The sequence below is a fragment of the Paracoccidioides brasiliensis genome (assembly GCF_000150735.1).
Source record: "Paracoccidioides brasiliensis Pb18 unplaced genomic scaffold supercont2.2, whole genome shotgun sequence".
Taxonomy (NCBI): domain Eukaryota; kingdom Fungi; phylum Ascomycota; class Eurotiomycetes; order Onygenales; family Ajellomycetaceae; genus Paracoccidioides; species Paracoccidioides brasiliensis.
The window spans coordinates 417,950-434,860 of record NW_011371359.1 but is presented as its reverse complement, the minus strand read 5'-3'; the positions used below and the strand labels follow the sequence as shown (position 1 = coordinate 434,860).

At 46.4% G+C, this 16,911-nt stretch overlaps 5 protein-coding genes across 5 annotated transcripts; 3 read left to right on the top strand and 2 right to left on the bottom strand.

Moving 5' to 3' along the window:
- Window positions 1-3,974: 3,974 nt before the first annotated feature.
- Window positions 3,975-4,565, bottom strand: PADG_01330 (uncharacterized protein; the record flags this gene model as incomplete). The annotated part of the gene is made up of 1 exon (XM_010759109.1): window positions 3,975-4,565. One exon carries the CDS (start codon window positions 4,563-4,565, stop codon window positions 3,975-3,977), a length of 591 nt encoding a protein of 196 aa, XP_010757411.1.
- Window positions 4,566-8,672: 4,107 nt separating this feature from the next.
- PADG_11246 (uncharacterized protein) lies at window positions 8,673-9,204 on the top strand (the record flags this gene model as incomplete). Its single annotated transcript, XM_010759508.1, has 2 exons — window positions 8,673-8,828; window positions 8,923-9,204. The coding sequence occupies 2 exons, from the start codon at window positions 8,673-8,675 to the stop codon at window positions 9,202-9,204; spliced, it is 438 nt and encodes a 145-aa protein (XP_010757810.1).
- A 17-nt stretch (window positions 9,205-9,221) lies between these two features.
- Window positions 9,222-9,431, top strand: PADG_11245 (uncharacterized protein; the record flags this gene model as incomplete). Its single annotated transcript, XM_010759507.1, has 1 exon — window positions 9,222-9,431. The coding sequence occupies one exon, from the start codon at window positions 9,222-9,224 to the stop codon at window positions 9,429-9,431; it is 210 nt and encodes a 69-aa protein (XP_010757809.1).
- Window positions 9,432-10,262: 831 nt separating this feature from the next.
- On the bottom strand, window positions 10,263-11,830 carry PADG_01328 (ornithine aminotransferase; the record flags this gene model as incomplete). The annotated part of the gene is made up of 3 exons (XM_010759108.1): window positions 10,263-10,391; window positions 10,460-11,161; window positions 11,279-11,830. 3 exons carry the CDS (start codon window positions 11,828-11,830, stop codon window positions 10,263-10,265), a joined length of 1,383 nt encoding a protein of 460 aa, XP_010757410.1.
- A 729-nt stretch (window positions 11,831-12,559) lies between these two features.
- Window positions 12,560-15,175, top strand: PADG_01327 (uncharacterized protein; the record flags this gene model as incomplete). Its single annotated transcript, XM_010758565.1, has 6 exons — window positions 12,560-12,781; window positions 12,866-13,096; window positions 13,166-13,377; window positions 13,427-13,618; window positions 13,673-14,912; window positions 15,044-15,175. 6 exons carry the CDS (start codon window positions 12,560-12,562, stop codon window positions 15,173-15,175), a joined length of 2,229 nt encoding a protein of 742 aa, XP_010756867.1.
- Between the last annotated feature and the right edge of the window lie 1,736 nt (window positions 15,176-16,911).

Sequence of the window (16,911 nt, the reverse complement as noted above, 5' to 3'; positions counted from 1 at the left end):
GCGTTTTTTGCTTGTCCGATTCATTGTTGCGTTTAAGAGAGATAAAACAAGCGTTTCATGCCTGAAGAAAAATTTGATAAATGACTTTCTTCAACCAATAATGGATTAGCATGAAAAGCTTTGAGGGAGTGGCACTTCTGCTGTTCGAATAATGCCGACTTTAATTTGAGTCAGTTATGGCTCTTCATGACGGGCCGTTTATTTATTTTGAGAATGCAGGCGATGACACATACGGTTCTCTAGAACCAATCACATCTCTCCCCTTCCTGAGTTCGTCAGGAAGTAGCTTGAAAATAAACATCCTGAAACCATGCTAAGAATCTGTTTCATCTCTTTGGATATTGACGTCTAATAATATACGGCAGCTGAATGGATAGTGATCAAGCCGTCTCTATATCTTCGGAAAATTCCGCCCAAGAATGCGGAAAAACTGCTCGTTTATTTCTATTTAGACTGTCAATTTATGCTCCACATTGCGATTGCATCTCTCCCAATCTCTCAGATATTCACCTTCTATCCTAAATAACCCAACCACAGCCCTAAATACATGGAGAGGCAGTTATTCAAAAGTCCCCTGGCGTCAAATACTATGCCCTCTTCCTTAGAAGCCGCCTGGCTTCCCCAGAAATCTCCAGGAGCCTACTTTCCTTCTCCAGGGCCCCATCCAGCTGCTCTGGCAACAAAAATCCGTGAACAGGCTATGAATGACACACAAATGTTACTCTCGCCGTGTGCATGGAGGCGCATCAACAACCCAGCGCGTACTTTCCACCCTGCCACTCTTAACTAAAACTCAGGTCAAAATTGCATCCTCGAATACTTAATCGGAGGAGAGCTGGTTGACGGCGTGTTAAACGCCCTGCTCATCCAAGCTTCATGCACTTCCTGCTCTGTATTTTATCATATCCCTGAACTCCAAGTAGTTATAATGCAAGCGAACAAAGAACATATGACAGACACATGTTGCGAATCCCCAGGCTGTTTTCCAGAAACAGTCATACCCTTGTTACATATCCGCGTGGGGGTGGATGCAAAATAACGCAAATAAAGTCTATCTCCTCCCTTAATTCTTCATGGCCACTTATTTGAACACATCACTGGTTCAGATGCATTTATCCTGCTTCTGTTGTTGCGCTTTCAATGCACGATTTATGCAGATTAACATCTCTGCTGACGCTATATCCTTGCTGCGTGCAACCAATAGTTTTGTCAAGTCACTTGTTTGACAGCTTCTGAGAAGCTATCGTGGACACTCTCAAGCTGCAAACAGTTTATTCTCTCCTTCTGACGCTCCGAAGGTCGATATTACTTGGCGACTACTTATTTTGTGTTTTCGAGAGCAAGTAACATAGCCCGCGCTGTACAGTGTTTACTCAAGGAAAATTTCCCAGAAGCAGGTCCTGTGAGTCGACTCTATTGAGCCATTTGTGTTTGTCCACATATGATCAACCAGGAGACGCATGAATTGTACAAGTGAAATCATCAGAGGGCATGAAATGAAGAAGTGGACCTGAACTGCAACCTCTCTCAATAACACCTTCACCACCTGACAGACGAGCTTGAGGCCTCTCAGCAAAACTATGGATGAAAGCATGGTCGAAGATATGACCATCAACGACCTCTCTCCCAGATCGTACAGGCTAACCGCTCTCCTGCTGCCTTTTGCCATTATTTTGTCTGTCCAACTTGTCAACGCCGCAATCTGTGAATATGACAGAGCCGTTGTTACTGCTGGATAAAATTTTCCCCTCATAGGAAGAGCTACGTTCCTCCCTCAACGCAACAATAATAATTCAGCGGCAGAGACGATCAAGTAGTTCTAATCAAGTATCTAATTTTAGTAAGATACCAATAACACTTGCATAAAGATCGTGGGCCGCAGTCCTTAGCGAGCCCATTGTTAGTGTAAATGAGGAGAAAAAACGCAACTGATTGCAGGACGCGCCCGGTTCGGCACTGCTCTAATGATTTTCATTGCCATCGGCGAATGGTCTTCGATCGTTTGAAGTGCGCCATTTGTGGCCGGCATTGGCAAAGCGCTTTTAGTAAATAGAATTTTGTTATTATTAGAACATGCAGTTCACATTTTTCATACAATGGTTACAGCAACATCCCGAAATGGCATGCGCTCAACGGTTTATCTACCATCCGGAAACTTGGACTTCACAGAGATGCTGTGTCTTGTTTGAGAGGGGGAGGTTAATAGACTGATATAGATGCCAAAGGTGAAGGGGGGGGGGGGGGGGGATCTTAATTCAACGTGATGCTGGTGAGTATCTTGGTCTCCTTACCGCCGAAGAAATTCGTGGTATGCGTCCATCTATATCATCGGTACCGTAGCGGAAGAAGAAATGGCGGAGGAGGTAATGACTCTGATGATTATTCGAAAGAAGGAATAAAGTGAGAATGAAGATATCGATAGCATCGGGTTGGTTAAGAGGTAGAACCGGTGGTGGAGCCAGCCGTATTGGTCGTATCACATCAAAAATCATCCGTCAAACACCAGGACTGCAAAAGCCGAATGCACTCATATAACGTCGATGAGGTATGGGTCTAAGGTTTGGTTGCGTACGCAAGCCAAGGTACAGCAATTCAGCAAGAAATGAAATAGAAATACAGAGAGATAAAGTTGAAGTATGCTTCCAGAACTGTTCAGAGAAAGGTATGTGTATTTCATAAATATAACTAGTGAGATTTGTAGGAACGCCATCCAGATACACAGTTGGACATAATTAAAGGAGGTTCACAGAGGAGGGCAGGTGAGGAGAAAAAATATGCTAGACTCAGGAAGCCGTTCTTCCTCATTAACTGATGACAGGCAGTGACACCCATCGCAAGTTAAAACACAGGTAGAAACATCCATCTCCTGCATCAGAAGGTAAAAGAACGAAATGTATCCCATCATCGACATTCCCTTCCCATCGCCCTCACCAAAGAGGACCCGTATTGTCAACGGGAAAGAAACTTCCTATCAAGGATGTAGACTTAGTCTCCAGAACCACTGAAACCTCCGGAGAGGCTTCATGGCAACACGTCGCTGTGGGGAGACCTAATAAAAGGCCTTTTGTTAAAAACGACGGTCGTGGCTGGTTCTGTTTACTTTTTGATGGAGAGAGAAATTAAAAGAAAAAAAAAAAAACGTGTGCAGTTGGAAGAAGTTCTCGGTTTTGTAGCAAGTTGTGGGTCATGTGATTTGTGGAGCGTTGCCGTACAGAGCGTGAGATATATTTGCCGAGGTTTGCCAGTTTTTACAACATTAATTAATTACCTTCGGGAAGTGGTTTTCTCTTTTTCTCTTTTCTCTTTTCATGGTCAAAAACCTTTCCTTGTTTATATCAAATGAAAATTAATTATTGTCAAGCCTCCGTTTGTTCCTGTCTCTAGCTAGGTATCTCTATATGTAGCTATAAAAAGATCGCCTTGGTGTGTTGAGGATCGACTGATTCTCAAAAACGCCGGATATACATATATGATAATGAAAATATAACAATAGCGCACATCTGCTGATGGGAAATGGAGGCTTTCAATTTCCCGCCATATATGCAAAAACGCCAATGTCAGATTCCAGACACCCATTTCACAACAGAAGAACGCCTTGAACGCCATTTGCAGTGTCCTATTAAAAAATTTCCTCCCAGCCAGTTCCGTTTACACAGAGGTATAGGAGCAACGATGAGCTGTTGTGTCCATCGAGGCTTTGAATGTCACGATTATATCATCGGTACGACAATGAGAAGTTACCACGAACGAGTGTGAGAGAAAACAAGTCAGGCTGGAATCATGGGAGGGAGAGACAAAGTATCCTAAAAAGATGAGAAGAAAAAGATAGCATCATTCCTACCCTTTTGTACATCCGTCAGCTGAATTCATGTGGTGTATGAGTCTCTTGGGAGTGGGGAATGGCATCACCAACAAGCGACTCAGCCAGTGCACAGAAAAATATTCACACCTTTCTCCAACTTCGGCCGCCGCCTTCACCCCGGCCTTGGGATTTCCACTTGCTGGTAACTTGATTTCCAGACGCTTCCACCAAGAGCAATTGAAATGCCCAAACCTATTCCCACCATGGTGCCCACAATGATGACGGCAATCAATGCCTTGACGGCAAATTTCTGCTTCCGGTTAAGCCTTCCTAGCCATTTAGAATTCTTCTGCCTGCTATCCACCCATAGGCCTCTAGTGCTCCCCTGACCATCCATTGATGGCCTTGTGCCAGCCTGGTACCCGTTCTCGACATCATGCATTCTGTACCTTGCACTGCGCCTCTGCGAAGTCTCGTTTCTCAACTGTTCTAGCGATGTGCGGGTTGTTGGGTGCTTGTAGAAGGGGGAGTATGGCTTTGCTCCCCGAGAGGGATCGAACTCGCTGCTTGCCGGGCTCCCGGGTGGGCGATAACATGGATTAGGTGAAGGTAGATGGCTGTCTTCGTGCGCTGTCCAGTCGGACAAGGTCAGATCGGTAGGAGAGTCGTGGTCGTCATGAAGATTTTGTTGCTCTTGTCTGGCAGCGGCGACTGGAACTTCGCCAGCCTCCCCGGCCTTGATATCCTTTTCGAATGAAGCCATGGTGAGAATGATGATCGTCGAGTGTTGCAAGTGAACACACACACACACACACACTCTCTCTCTCTCTCTCTCTCTCTCTGTGCGGAGGGGAAAGCGAGAAGGGAAGAATTCTTTTTTCTTTTTTTCTTTTTCTTGTTCTTTGTTTGCACGGGAAGCAATGTAATGGCGATAGTTCTGATTTGTTCGTAATTTTAGGCGCTGTGACAACCACCTGAAATAGTTTTGAAAGTTCTCGGATTTCGATTTTCCTTATGCCGCGACAGGTATCACGGCTCTCTGGAAGCGGAGGGATGGAATTACTTTGAAAATATCTGCTAACCTTTCTGAATGAAAAGGCTGCTCATCGAGGAATGCTGCGAAGCTGTTTGATGAAAGGGGAAGAATTTGAGCTAATGCATAAAGGTGTCGCAGAGGACAATGAGCATATGGAGAGTTCTGGAGAGTTAAGAAATGTTGACCGGATGGCCCGGACCGGGTGGCATTCGTGGTTTTTTGCTGATAGATAGATAGAATGAGAGGTTGGGAGGAGAGCGCGAGAGAGAGATCGGTCGATGGAAATAACAATTGATATCGGGACCGAGAGACGACGGCGAGAAGGGGGGAAGGCGCGGGAGGAGGTTTTCTCGAGGGCGACGCCTTCCAAGTTCCTGGGGGGGAGGTGGAGGTCAACACCAGCAGCGCGGCAGGTGAGTGCTGGGCCTTGAGAAGGCGCTGCCGGGCGTGTCTGCCCGGAGGGGAAAGGGGGGAAGGGGGGCGTTGGTTATTCAGCAGAGCCGAGGACTGGATGTTGTCGTCGGTCCCTTGTGCATGTCTGTCCTTGCGAGTTGCGCTGCTGGTATATCAAGGTTTCTCTGCTGCAGGTGGTGGCGTGGGTATCGAGGGCGGAAAGCTGATCAATAAAGGAGAATGGGTTGCACGGGTTGGTTGGCAACAATTGCCTCCCATCACCTTTCCGGGAGATGAGTAATATCGAATATTCAGTTATATCAAAACCAACACGGCTGTTATATATGTTTTCATGTCGAAGAAGTGCGGGAAGAGATCGTTGGGCGCAGAATTATTATTTTTATTATTAATTTTGGTTGGATTTCACTCAGGGAAAGGGTGAGAGGATGCAAGAAGCGTGCAAGTGCTCTAGAATCTATGGTTCGGACAGCAATCAGCAGTGCAAGCAGTGTGTTGGGTTGCCCAATCTCGCTGCGCAAACCCAAAACTCAACTGACTGAACACTAATGGAACTAAAAGGGGGTTGGGAAGTCTGGGAGAATTTCTTTGTTCTCTGGTTGGGGCGGTTGATCCACGGTCCACTACGCTAATAGAGTCTGTCAGGTCCCCGGGGCACCAACGACTAAAAAGCAACTAAAACTGCCGGACCAAGTTTTCTGGTCCCTTGAACCTTAGATATTGATTGTCACCAATGGTCGTTGTTAGCAGGTCCAACTACTGCGGTGATCACAAGAGGCGTTGAGCGGTCAGATTCGTTCGCTTCTAGCCTGCTTGGTTTTTAGTTGGCTGTCTGCTGGGATCTTGGCGATTTTTGAAATTTGAGGACGTCTAGTCGAATCTCCTGAAGAGCCAAGTTCCTTGAGTCCCATTCAGTTGCAACTTGTGGGATCGCTGGGTTCTCCCTCGTGCGTCCCTCGTTTGCTGTCTGAGCCGGTAAGATTAATTCCTTGGGGAGTACCGTCGTATCGCAGCGCGCTGCTGAGCCAAAATGAAATACAATATGGTGGGATTGTCAGTTCTCTGGTTGCATACTATATTTTTCATCTCTCACAGGTTTCTGTTCCTTGAATGCACAATAAATGCTGAGCAACATCGTGGGGATCTCAGTTTGCTCAGTCACTGATGTCGATTGAGACACCAAAACCACATGTCAATCCAACAATCCCCATCAAATTTCGACAAACTCCCAGGAACAAAAATAAATTAAAATTAAAATATAAAATAAAATAAAAAAAAATGGAAAACAAAAGAAAACAAAATAATGGCCAATGGTATATTGACGAGGCTCTCTTCCATCCGACGACGGGGCACTCTGTATGGTAACTAGATAACTTTCTTTCCCGCTGCTCAACAACCCAAGGTTTTCTCTTCCTCTCATTCGATGCTTTGCACTAACTACGTGCTTGATAAGATAAAATCCTTATCCTCTCCCTCAAATCTCCTGCTGCTCCCGTGGTAACTGCGTTTCTCTTGGTCTATCCTTGTGTGGGTCTGCTTCGTCGCAAGTAGTACCTCTGAGAGTAGCCAATGCAAAGATGAAATCTGCTGGATTCTTCACATCGACTGTCTAGCTTATTTGATGACGACCATTTCCCCACCACAAGGCACCCCAGTTCTTCATCTTGATGCGCCACTGTGGCGGCAGAAGAATACAAGTTCTACAAATCATTGCGATCTGAGTGTCTGCACCCCCCCCCCCCCCCCCCGTCCACCTTCAAGCAGAAGCGCAGTGACCGAGTTCTCGAACATGGAAGAATAGGGTCCACCGGACGACTCGTTCTTTGAACGACTCTGGTCCTTAGCCGCACCGGATAGACTTTTCAAACCTTAATATGACCCTTTGTCTGAGAGAGAGTTCATCAAGGTCAAATTCAAGCTGCCCAATAGTAATTCCCCTCTCGAATGTTTGCTATAATATTTTATATGGGATATCAAGCATTGCTTCGTGTAACTTGCTCTTATCTAAGTTACATCCTTCTGGGCACCTTTTTTTCTTTCACGACAGTGTCCAGTGACTTCTCGATAATTTCATCAAGATTGCCCTCGTGCTATGCTCTGCGGCACAAAAAGCGCTATTATTATGCACTAGGGACCGTATGCGTGATGGCAAAGCATAGTCTGCAGAAGTATCATAGAAGGGCGGGAAGCGAGCCGCGTTATTACCTCGAACGGGTGTGTGCGCAGCATCATCAACATACAGCAATTCCTTTTTCAGCCACTCGCTATCTAGCGGAGCCTGCGGGTGGTTGGCTATCTAGTCTGGTGCTGAAAAATGAAGGGTAAAGCAAGAAACGAAAAATAAAATAAATGATATGCGATGCGAGAAGCAGAGAATCTACTTTGCAGCCCCTCAGCAGATATCTCACTCACACGAATATAGGTGCTTCTGTTGGACCAAACCACGGGGATGGGATTGGATTGGATTAAAGCTTGGGAATTTAACTTATTGCTCCGACTTCTCTTCCCATCCCATACAGAAGCCTATCCAAAGAATCCAAACCCCATTCAATACTAAGACTCGCGCTGTTGAGAGATGTATAGCACGGCATGCATACCTCTACAAACCTCTTACCATTGGACAGAGAGGGGCTTTTTTAGTTTGAACAACGAGAAATGAAGAAAGTTTAAAAGTATAGAAACTCAAGAGAGGTTCGCCCCCCCTCAAGTCTATGAGAATTATTCCTCAACTCCTGTCAGCGAATTCCATCTATCCTAGATATTCAATTTGAGACCACTCTCTGTCAGAGGGGTATCCCATCTGCAGGAAAACTGTAGAAATTTAGAGAAGTTACATTTGTTCTAGGCTTTTCTTTTTTTCTCCCCTTGCATTTGGCATTTTGCATGTTGTGCAAAGTCTCTTCTCTCTCTTGTCCTTCCGAAGGGGCATGTCTATCAGAGCATGTTTGTGCGAGGTTTCCGTGATACTCTCATGCACGCCGCTCAGTTAGGGCTAGCAGAATCATCTCCCCTCATGTCGAGGCACCAAACTGGACTCAACCCCCTTTTTTTTGGGGTTCCATGTATATTGCCAAAATCATCGAAATACCACAAAATGCCTACTTTTGCCTGTCCTTTTTGATACATGCATAATTCCTTTCTGGTCTCGTTGGTCTTCTATCATCTTCTGCAATTATGGTATCCCCGTCAAAAATATATGTTGTGAATCGTTTTGGAAATGATTAACGAGAGGGTTATGTACTATATTCGCATCGCATCGGTCAGCTCGTTGCCCATTGTTTGAATATCCTCTGAAAATCGATTGGCAATACGACCCATTGGCGCAGTAAAATAGGACATGGGGCACCCTCGAAACCCGTGTCATAGCTTGGTGAAGCATCGCTTTGCTAGCATTAGTTCTGCTTAATGATAGAATTGTCGAAAATGCCAAAATTAACACAAATCGAGAACCAGAAAATCGAGCGTAGATGGCAATATATTGGTCCCGCGACAGGTCTATCTTGTTCGAGGTTCAGTATGAAAGCCACAGGCTTGTCCCAATGGTTGCCCTGCTCGCCAAGAACAGAGACAAGACAATCGGTGGGCAGTTTATGACTAGGCCGAACGATGCAATGTATGCTCTCCTAAACCCCCACCTCACCGAATCAACAGCCCGTTCTTCTTGCTGCATTAGAGACGACTCTTGCTTGACGCCCTTGGCCTTCTCTTCCGACTTTCAAACATTTTCATCGTCGATCTCGTCATCCAAATCGTCGTCTGGTTATCAAAGAGTATCGATGGAATCTATGCGTCCGTCATTCATCAGTGTAATATGGTCGCATCGACCGAGGACGTGCAGTGCTTGAGTTGCGAGGATGCGGCATTTATCGCCGTGCAAGCCACACATAGCATTATCCATGATAATGGTAGCCATCAAAGGCATCGACGGCAGATAAGAGATAGTCCATTCAGATGAGATCTGCATCAGGAGAGATGGCTCGTGCGATAGGGGATAGGAAATCACTTGCTGTCATCAATGGAGATCTCCATTGGAACGTCATCAAACTCAGAAATGACGCACCACACTCATTTGGCGTATGGGGCAGAGGTCCCGGAAGAGCAGCGGGAGGGGGATATATACTCCGCAAAATCCGTTGTCTCAGCTCCCTGCACGGGAAGAAGGGCCACAAGACAGTGGCCTAGGGGTCGAATGGGATAATAACCTTCTTCCCGAACAAGTGCGCCCGTTCCCCTAATATGACTCCTGGCTGTTCGGTACCGACCGTTGAGGTTTGTGTTCCTAGAAGTGGTATATATACAGTAGTCTACTGGCTGCTTTTCCTTGATTTGTTGGTGAGAGTTTTAATGACGAGTAGTGAAGGTGTCAAGGAATACAGACGAAAATAATTGGACCGGCACGGGATATTTTCCCAAAGATAAAACGGAGGAAGCAGGGGAAAAAAAAAAAGGGCAAGCTACCCCGATTCTTTTTCCCCACTCATTCATCATCAAATTCATTATCACCTGCATAAATGATACCAATTTCATTCGATTGGAATATTCATGGTCATCCAAAAAAGGCAGAAGCAATAACCAACAACCTCCCAAGCCATAGAGCATCAACCGTAGTGTACAGTGAGTGTATCACATACATGTACATGCACAGGATTAATAACGAAGGGGGAACAGAAAAAGAACCACTCCACAACCCAATAGCAACAAGAAAGCCCTTTTGCCTCTGTAAACTGATGGAAGACAGAACAGCCAACACCCCCCTCCCCCGGGTCCGAAACCGCCCTATGCCTGCCATACGCCATTTATTGCACGATTACATAGTGGGAAATATATACCAAGGAAGTTGAGTTGCTAGTAAAAAAGGAAAAGGAATTTCAGGTTGGGATAATAAGAGACGCAGGAGAAGAAACTTTGTCCCCGGTTGTAAACAGTAGATGAGACATATGTTGCAGTGAGCACCAGCTTTTTCCTTGAAAAAAAAAAAAGTTTCAGATGACGGTGGGGTGGACTCTCTCCCCTCTATGCACTCTTCATTTTTGGCAGCTCCTTGACGGATTGCTCGATGATCTTCAATGCGGTTTTCAACTCTTCTTCTGTAATCACCAAAGGAGGCGCAAAGCGAATGATATTCTGGTGAGTCGGTTTGGCCTACCGCAAATATTAAACATTAGACAGATACAACTGCGCTAAACATCGAGAAAAAAAAAAGCACTCACCAATAATCCCTTGTCTTTCATCAACATACAGAGATCCCATGCGGAGTGCCCGCCAGTTTTAGACTCGTCGATGACAACGGCATTCAACAAACCTTTGCCACGAATGGTCTGGATTATGGGACTATTTATCGTAGCCAATCCCTCACGGAACTGCTGGCCAAGCTTTTCTGCACGCTCCGACATCTTTTCGTCGCGGATAAGTTCCAGTGCGCGAATAGCGACAGCGCAGCCGAGAGGGTTGCCTCCATAGGTAGAGCCATGCGTTCCCGGCTCAATTGTGAGCATGACTTCTCTCCTGCCCAAGACGCAGGAGACAGGGTACATGCCGCCCGATATGGCCTTGCCCAGCAAGACGAGGTCGGGTTTAATGCCGCTCCATTCATGGCAAAGCAGCTTCCCCGTTCGGGCGATGCCAGTCTGGATCTCGTCGCAGATGAGGAGGGCATTGTGTTTATCGCAGAGTGCTCTGGCTTCCTGTAGATAGTCCTCGTCCGGCACGACAATGCCTGCCTCACCCTGGATTGGCTCAACAAGGAATGCTGCGATAGACGGCCCTGCTTTTTCGAATGCTTCGCGAAGCGATGCTTTGTCATTGAATACAATCGGCTTATCAGTGCCTGGAACTGTGCTGCCGATTAGTGGCAAGTAAGGTCCATAGTTCTCCCTTGATTCGGGGTCAGTGGACATTGAGATCGCTGCAAACTGTATTTTTGCCCTTCCGGTCAGTTAAATGAAATAGGGGTGTCCGGGAATGGAGAGAATGAAAAGGAGAAAGAAAAAAAAAAAAAATAACCCGGACTCTATTTTTAGTTAACTGACAGTGCGTCCATGGAAGTTGTTCTCCACGCTTAATACAACAGCTTCGTCTCGGGGGATGCCCTTGACTTTGTAACCCCATTTCCGGGCAATTTTGATCCCTGTTTCAACAGCCTCTGCACCCGTGTTCATGGGGAGGACCATGTCAAAGCCAAAAAACTTTGTGACAAATTCCGCAAATTTGGGGAAAACATCGTTGTGGAAAGCTCGGGAGCTCAAGGTGAGGGTTGAAGCTTGGTCAACCAAGACCTTGACCAACTCCGGATGACAGTGACCCTGGTTGACGGCGGAATAGGCGGAGAGGAAATCGAGGTAGGAACGTCCTTCGGGATCCCAGACAGTTGTGCCAGCGGCACGGGCAAAGACGATCGGCAAGGGGTGGTAGTTGTGGGCGGCATATTGATGTTCTGCGGTGATGGCGGCAGAGGTTGAAGAGGCATGGAAGCGGGAACGGTCCAGAGGAGTAGCCTGTCCGGACAAGGCATTTGCTGTCTGGGCAGTCTTGCTTCTCTGCGCAGGGCTCGTAGGACTTTGGTTCGGAGCCATTGGGGACATGTTGTTGGTGGCGGGGGTATAGAGGCTGGATTGGTGGAGGGCGGAGGCGGGATCTCTTGGTATTGGGAGAGTGGATCAAGGGGGATCCGAAGACAAGTCAAGATGATGTAGGGGAATGTTAACTACCTAAGTAATTAGCCAAAAGGGCCTTAAAAATATTCAGAAGGGTATATAATAAGGTTAATCTACAGTTAAGCTTAGGTGTTTTCCCCAGGAAAGACTAGGAATCGTAACCTTTGAACTGCTGGACAACGCCGCGCTTTATATATGCTTGCCGGGCGGAGGTTGAGAGGCCCGACAATAAACGACCAGCTTACATAACCGGGCCAGGTTCCCCCACAGAAGAAGTCACTCTGTACTGGGTTTACCGCAGGGTGGTACAAATGCATGGAAAAGTCACAGACTAGCGCTAGTGCCGCTAGGGCTTGCAACAAGGTCACCTGCAAATTTAACGGCGTCATTATGGGTTTGTTGGATACAAGACACCGCAGCCACAAGAAGGTTGAAGGTTGGCCAACCCAACGGAGTTCCCTACCATGTGTATCTAGAGTGGCTGGCTCTTCGGGATATCCTGGTGCACCATCTAGCGTTGAGTTTGCTGTCCAGGGTCGGACTCCGCATCTTACTCTGCATACCTAACACGGCCGAGTCCCACTACACACATGCGGAACTACAACTACGTCTACAACCTATACACCATCCAGGCAAGCTTCCTCCAACCCAGACGACATGCATGGTTTCAGTTCCATACCCCTCCAGTCAACGACAAGACAGTCCCGGCGACGATTAGATACCGCTGCCCCACAGAATATACTTCTCTTCCTTATTGCATTCCGCGCTCTGAATGCGCTCTGCGTCAGGACTTTTTTCCAGCCAGATGAGTTTTTCCAATCGCTGGAACCAGCATGGCAAATAGCATTTGGCAAAGACAGTGGTGCTTGGATAACTTGGGTACGAATTTGCGCTGATCTTTTCGACTGCATTTACCGCGACTGACAAGAAATAAAATAAAATAAAAAATTCATTCTCACTTAGGAATGGAAACATCACCTACGATCTTCCATCCATCCTTATATTTTTGCTGCGATATATTATCTATCCAATTTAATATCTGAATCGATATGGATATCCCCGCTAAACCGCGCAAACCTCTTGGTCGTGGCTCCAAAACTCACACAAGCGTATTTCGCTGCCATTGGAGATTTTTATACTTGGAAGCTGGCTGGCAAAATATATGGGAGTTACAGCTATGAGGCCTGGGCTGCTGTCGGTGACACCGAATTATGGATAATCGTATATGGAATATTAGGCCCTGATTGTTTTTTTTTTATTTAGTTAGCTCTGGCCGCCCTGAGTCCCTGGCAATGGTTTTGTTCAACCCGAACATTATCAAACTGCCTTGAGACAACCCTTACAATCGCCGCATTGTATTTATGGCCGTGGGAATGGCCATCGGAGTCGCCCTCCTCCCAAGAAGCAGGTGTTAAAAATGAAGTCACAAGAAACCGCTCCATTGCACATCGAAATGGACCAATGCCATTTTCTAGGTATGGTGCGGACATTTTCATATTTTGACTTAATCTAACCGTTGTATAGCTTGCGGTTATGTCTTCTTCTCGCTGCTCTTGCTTGCATTCTACGCCCAACCAATCTCTTGATTTGGATTTGTCTGGCAACTTTCGCTATATTCAAGACACCCATGTCAGTCCACCAAGCGAAGACATCCCTCTTCCTCAGACCGACCACCAAAGAACTTTTAACTTTTATATGTAAAGCCGCAGTCTCAGGGTATGTTTCCTCCGTCACATAGAGATGTGAAAAATAAAATTAACATCATTTTAGATCCGTTGTACTTGGGATATCAACACTCCTGGATCGTTCCTTTTACGGCTCTTGGACGTTTCCCCCCTTTAAATTTCTCTACTTCAATATCGCCCAATCCCTTGCCATATTTTACGGAAGAAATGACTGGCATTACTACCTCTCTCAAGGCTATCCACTTCTCCTCACGACAGCTCTTCCGTTCTCCTTAGTCGGACTTTTCCAAGCTTTATTCAGAAACCAGAAAAGTTACACCAGTCAACAGAATTCCATAAGTCGCCAACTCGCATTTGTATGTGCGTTTATGCCTGCTGTCCTTTCTCTAATATCCCATAAGGAAGTTCGCTTTATTTATCCACTCCTCCCATCCCTAATAATCCTTACCTCCCCGCCGTTGGTGAGATACTTTCTACCCGCCATATCCTCCAGTTCGCCCTCAAATTTCCCCCGTCGCCTCTTGTTAATATTCCTCGTTCTTGTGAACGTTTGTATTTCCTACTATACAACTGCGTCTCACGCTTCCGGCATACTCAAGATCATGGATTATCTCCGTGCCCAATACGAAAGTCACTATTTGACTAAGAGCCCCACCAAGCTAGAATCCCGATCAGCCCTTGCTCTTTCTTCCCTAATCCCGGCAGTGATGACGGTTGGCTTCCTCATGCCATGCCATAGCACCCCCTGGCGCTCCCATCTTGTCTTCCCTGGCATCCAAGCATGGGCTCTGTCATGTGAACCACCAGTAAACCTCAACTCAGTCGAAAAGGCCGATTACCTCGATGAAGCAGATCAATTTTACGCCGATCCCCTTGCTTTCCTCCAAAAAAATATGAAAGGGGGATTACGAGACTTCCCCCGAAAACCCTCCTACAAGCTAACCAACCAGCCACCCACACCCTCACTATCCCCCATCACCACTAATACAACTACCTGCAACCATACCTGGCCCGACTACCTCATCTTCTTCTCCCAACTGGAACCCACCCTCCTCACCGCCATGCACAGTTCATCCTACTCAGAATGCTACCGCACCTGGAACACAGCTTGGCACGACGACTGGAGACGCAAAGGTGACATCGTTGTCTGGTGCCTAGACCTAACGATCCAGCGCGACTGGCGCGAGCACACGCGCCACCAATACGAGGCTAACTGGCAACAGGGCATAGTGGAGCGCGAAAGACAACTGGATAAGATAATCGATGGGTTTCGTCGGGAGGCGACGCGGGGGTCCTCATGGTTAGGATCCCGGCGGGGAACGGGGGTGGGTTGGAACTCGTTCATCCCGTCTTTATCGTCCTGCATGTCCTCCTGGTGGCCGTCGTCATCATCGCCATCATCACTCTTTTGGAAATGGCCCTTCTCATCTTTTCCACCTCTCCCCTCGTCATCTAGGTCCAGGAAGTGGTGGCAGGTGTCCTGGTCCTGGTCGCGGCCTTCTATCTCGTCCCTGCAGCGGAAGGCCAGAAGGTGGCAGTTGACCTGGTCGTGGCCGTGGTCGTGGAGGTGGAGGAGGAGGCGGACTAGGTGGCCGGCGTGGATGACGGAGTCGCCGTGGGTGCCCGATTGGGATGGGTTGGTTAGGAGGTCGAGAGCAAGGTCAGACAGGTGGCTTTGGTCTTGAATGTGGTAGGGGTTTGAGTAGTTTGAGTGGTTGGGGCTTGTATGAGCATGTATCTATATATACCTTTTGGGTATTTTCTTTTTCAGCTCACATCCATATACTTTTCGGTTCAAGTATTTGATTTTGTCTATTTTGTCCTCATTCCTATTCATTTTTCATCTCAGACTTTTCTTTTTGATTGAGGTTGAACTTCCATTTCTAGATTGTTGTTTAATGACGTTTCACTTCTTACATGGCAATTTTCAACATCAAGGGTGTTGGGAATGGAACGAAGGTGGTTGGTCGCCAGAAGAACTAGCAAGAAGATGGCTAATCTAATGTACGTGAATAGAAGGTATGAAAATCAGCTTGACAACGCAACTCTCTTGAGGTTTTGTTTTCAAGCATAGACTCTGGAGCCCATGTCTAGGTTCGCGAGCTGGCAAAACCGGTGTGACCATTGTACTCGATGCAAGTATTTCATTACTTGTAGCTTCTCTTGCTTTCAAGAGTTGTGAACCAGCATTAAGCGCAAGTTTACGTGGATCAAGAACCAATGAAGCCGCCCTTTTCACGACGAAACATTCAGTGGAGATGATGATAGGGACCTTTGAAAGTCCCTGGCAGATCTAAATAAATCTGTGATGACTGAATTCTGACAAGAGTTTCAAAATACAGTTTCATGGGCCAATCTTAGTCTGTTGTTCATGTAGTTATCCTTCAACAGGCATAAAGTGGTATGAGACTCCAATACTCTTGAAGGATTAATTAGAAACTAATTTACACGGAAATGAAGGTCACGGAAGCAGCTCTAAGAAACCACTGCACTTTGATGATATATTGTCAGTTCTGCAAGACATTCAGTTGCTGAACTGTTGCGGTATTACTTTCAGAAAGACTGTGAGTCAAGTGGTCATGATATCAGCTCTGTGCTTATCTGGAGCCTTGAAGAATGACATGATGATTTGAAGTCACTTTGGACGAGCAGTGGTGCAGCTCAATCACCATGTTATTGAAGCTTGAATCGAATAGTTATATTATTATTTCTTCCGTCAAAAATTAGGGATCATCAGTATGGGATCTGTTCACAAAGCTGCCCCGCCTTGGAGCATAAAACTGTTGAGAAGGTATGAAGGCACCACTGGTCATATATGGATTAGATTGGATAGGAGTCCAAGTCGCCTATTGGGTTAACTATGCGGTTGAGAGGGCATCTACAAGTCTTCCAGCAAGGACGCAGATTGATTCCTGCTTTTATTTCCATCTTCGCCCCAAGCAATTGGTTTTTTTTTTTTTTTTTTTTTTTTTTTTTTTTTTTTCACTTGAAAGGTTGCTGACATTACACTCCAGGTCAGCTTAATATAGTACGATTGATTGCAATGCACAACCCGCTGGCTGCTGAAGGAAGTAAAAGTGGAAATTGGAGGTGGTAACTAACTATGCTTAACAATTTTTGTTAGCAAACAGTTCTTCCGGGTGATTGGGTAGGTACACCGCAACCTCTCTTAACTTGAACATTTTGACCCATGGCGGGGCTACTAAGGTATATTCAGTATTAGGTCCAGACGCTATACCAGAACAGGCAGCGCCAACCTGAAACAGGCCAACACCAGAACCAACAAGAGGAAGGCCATGGAACCTTGGCCGCCCCCGATGCAAT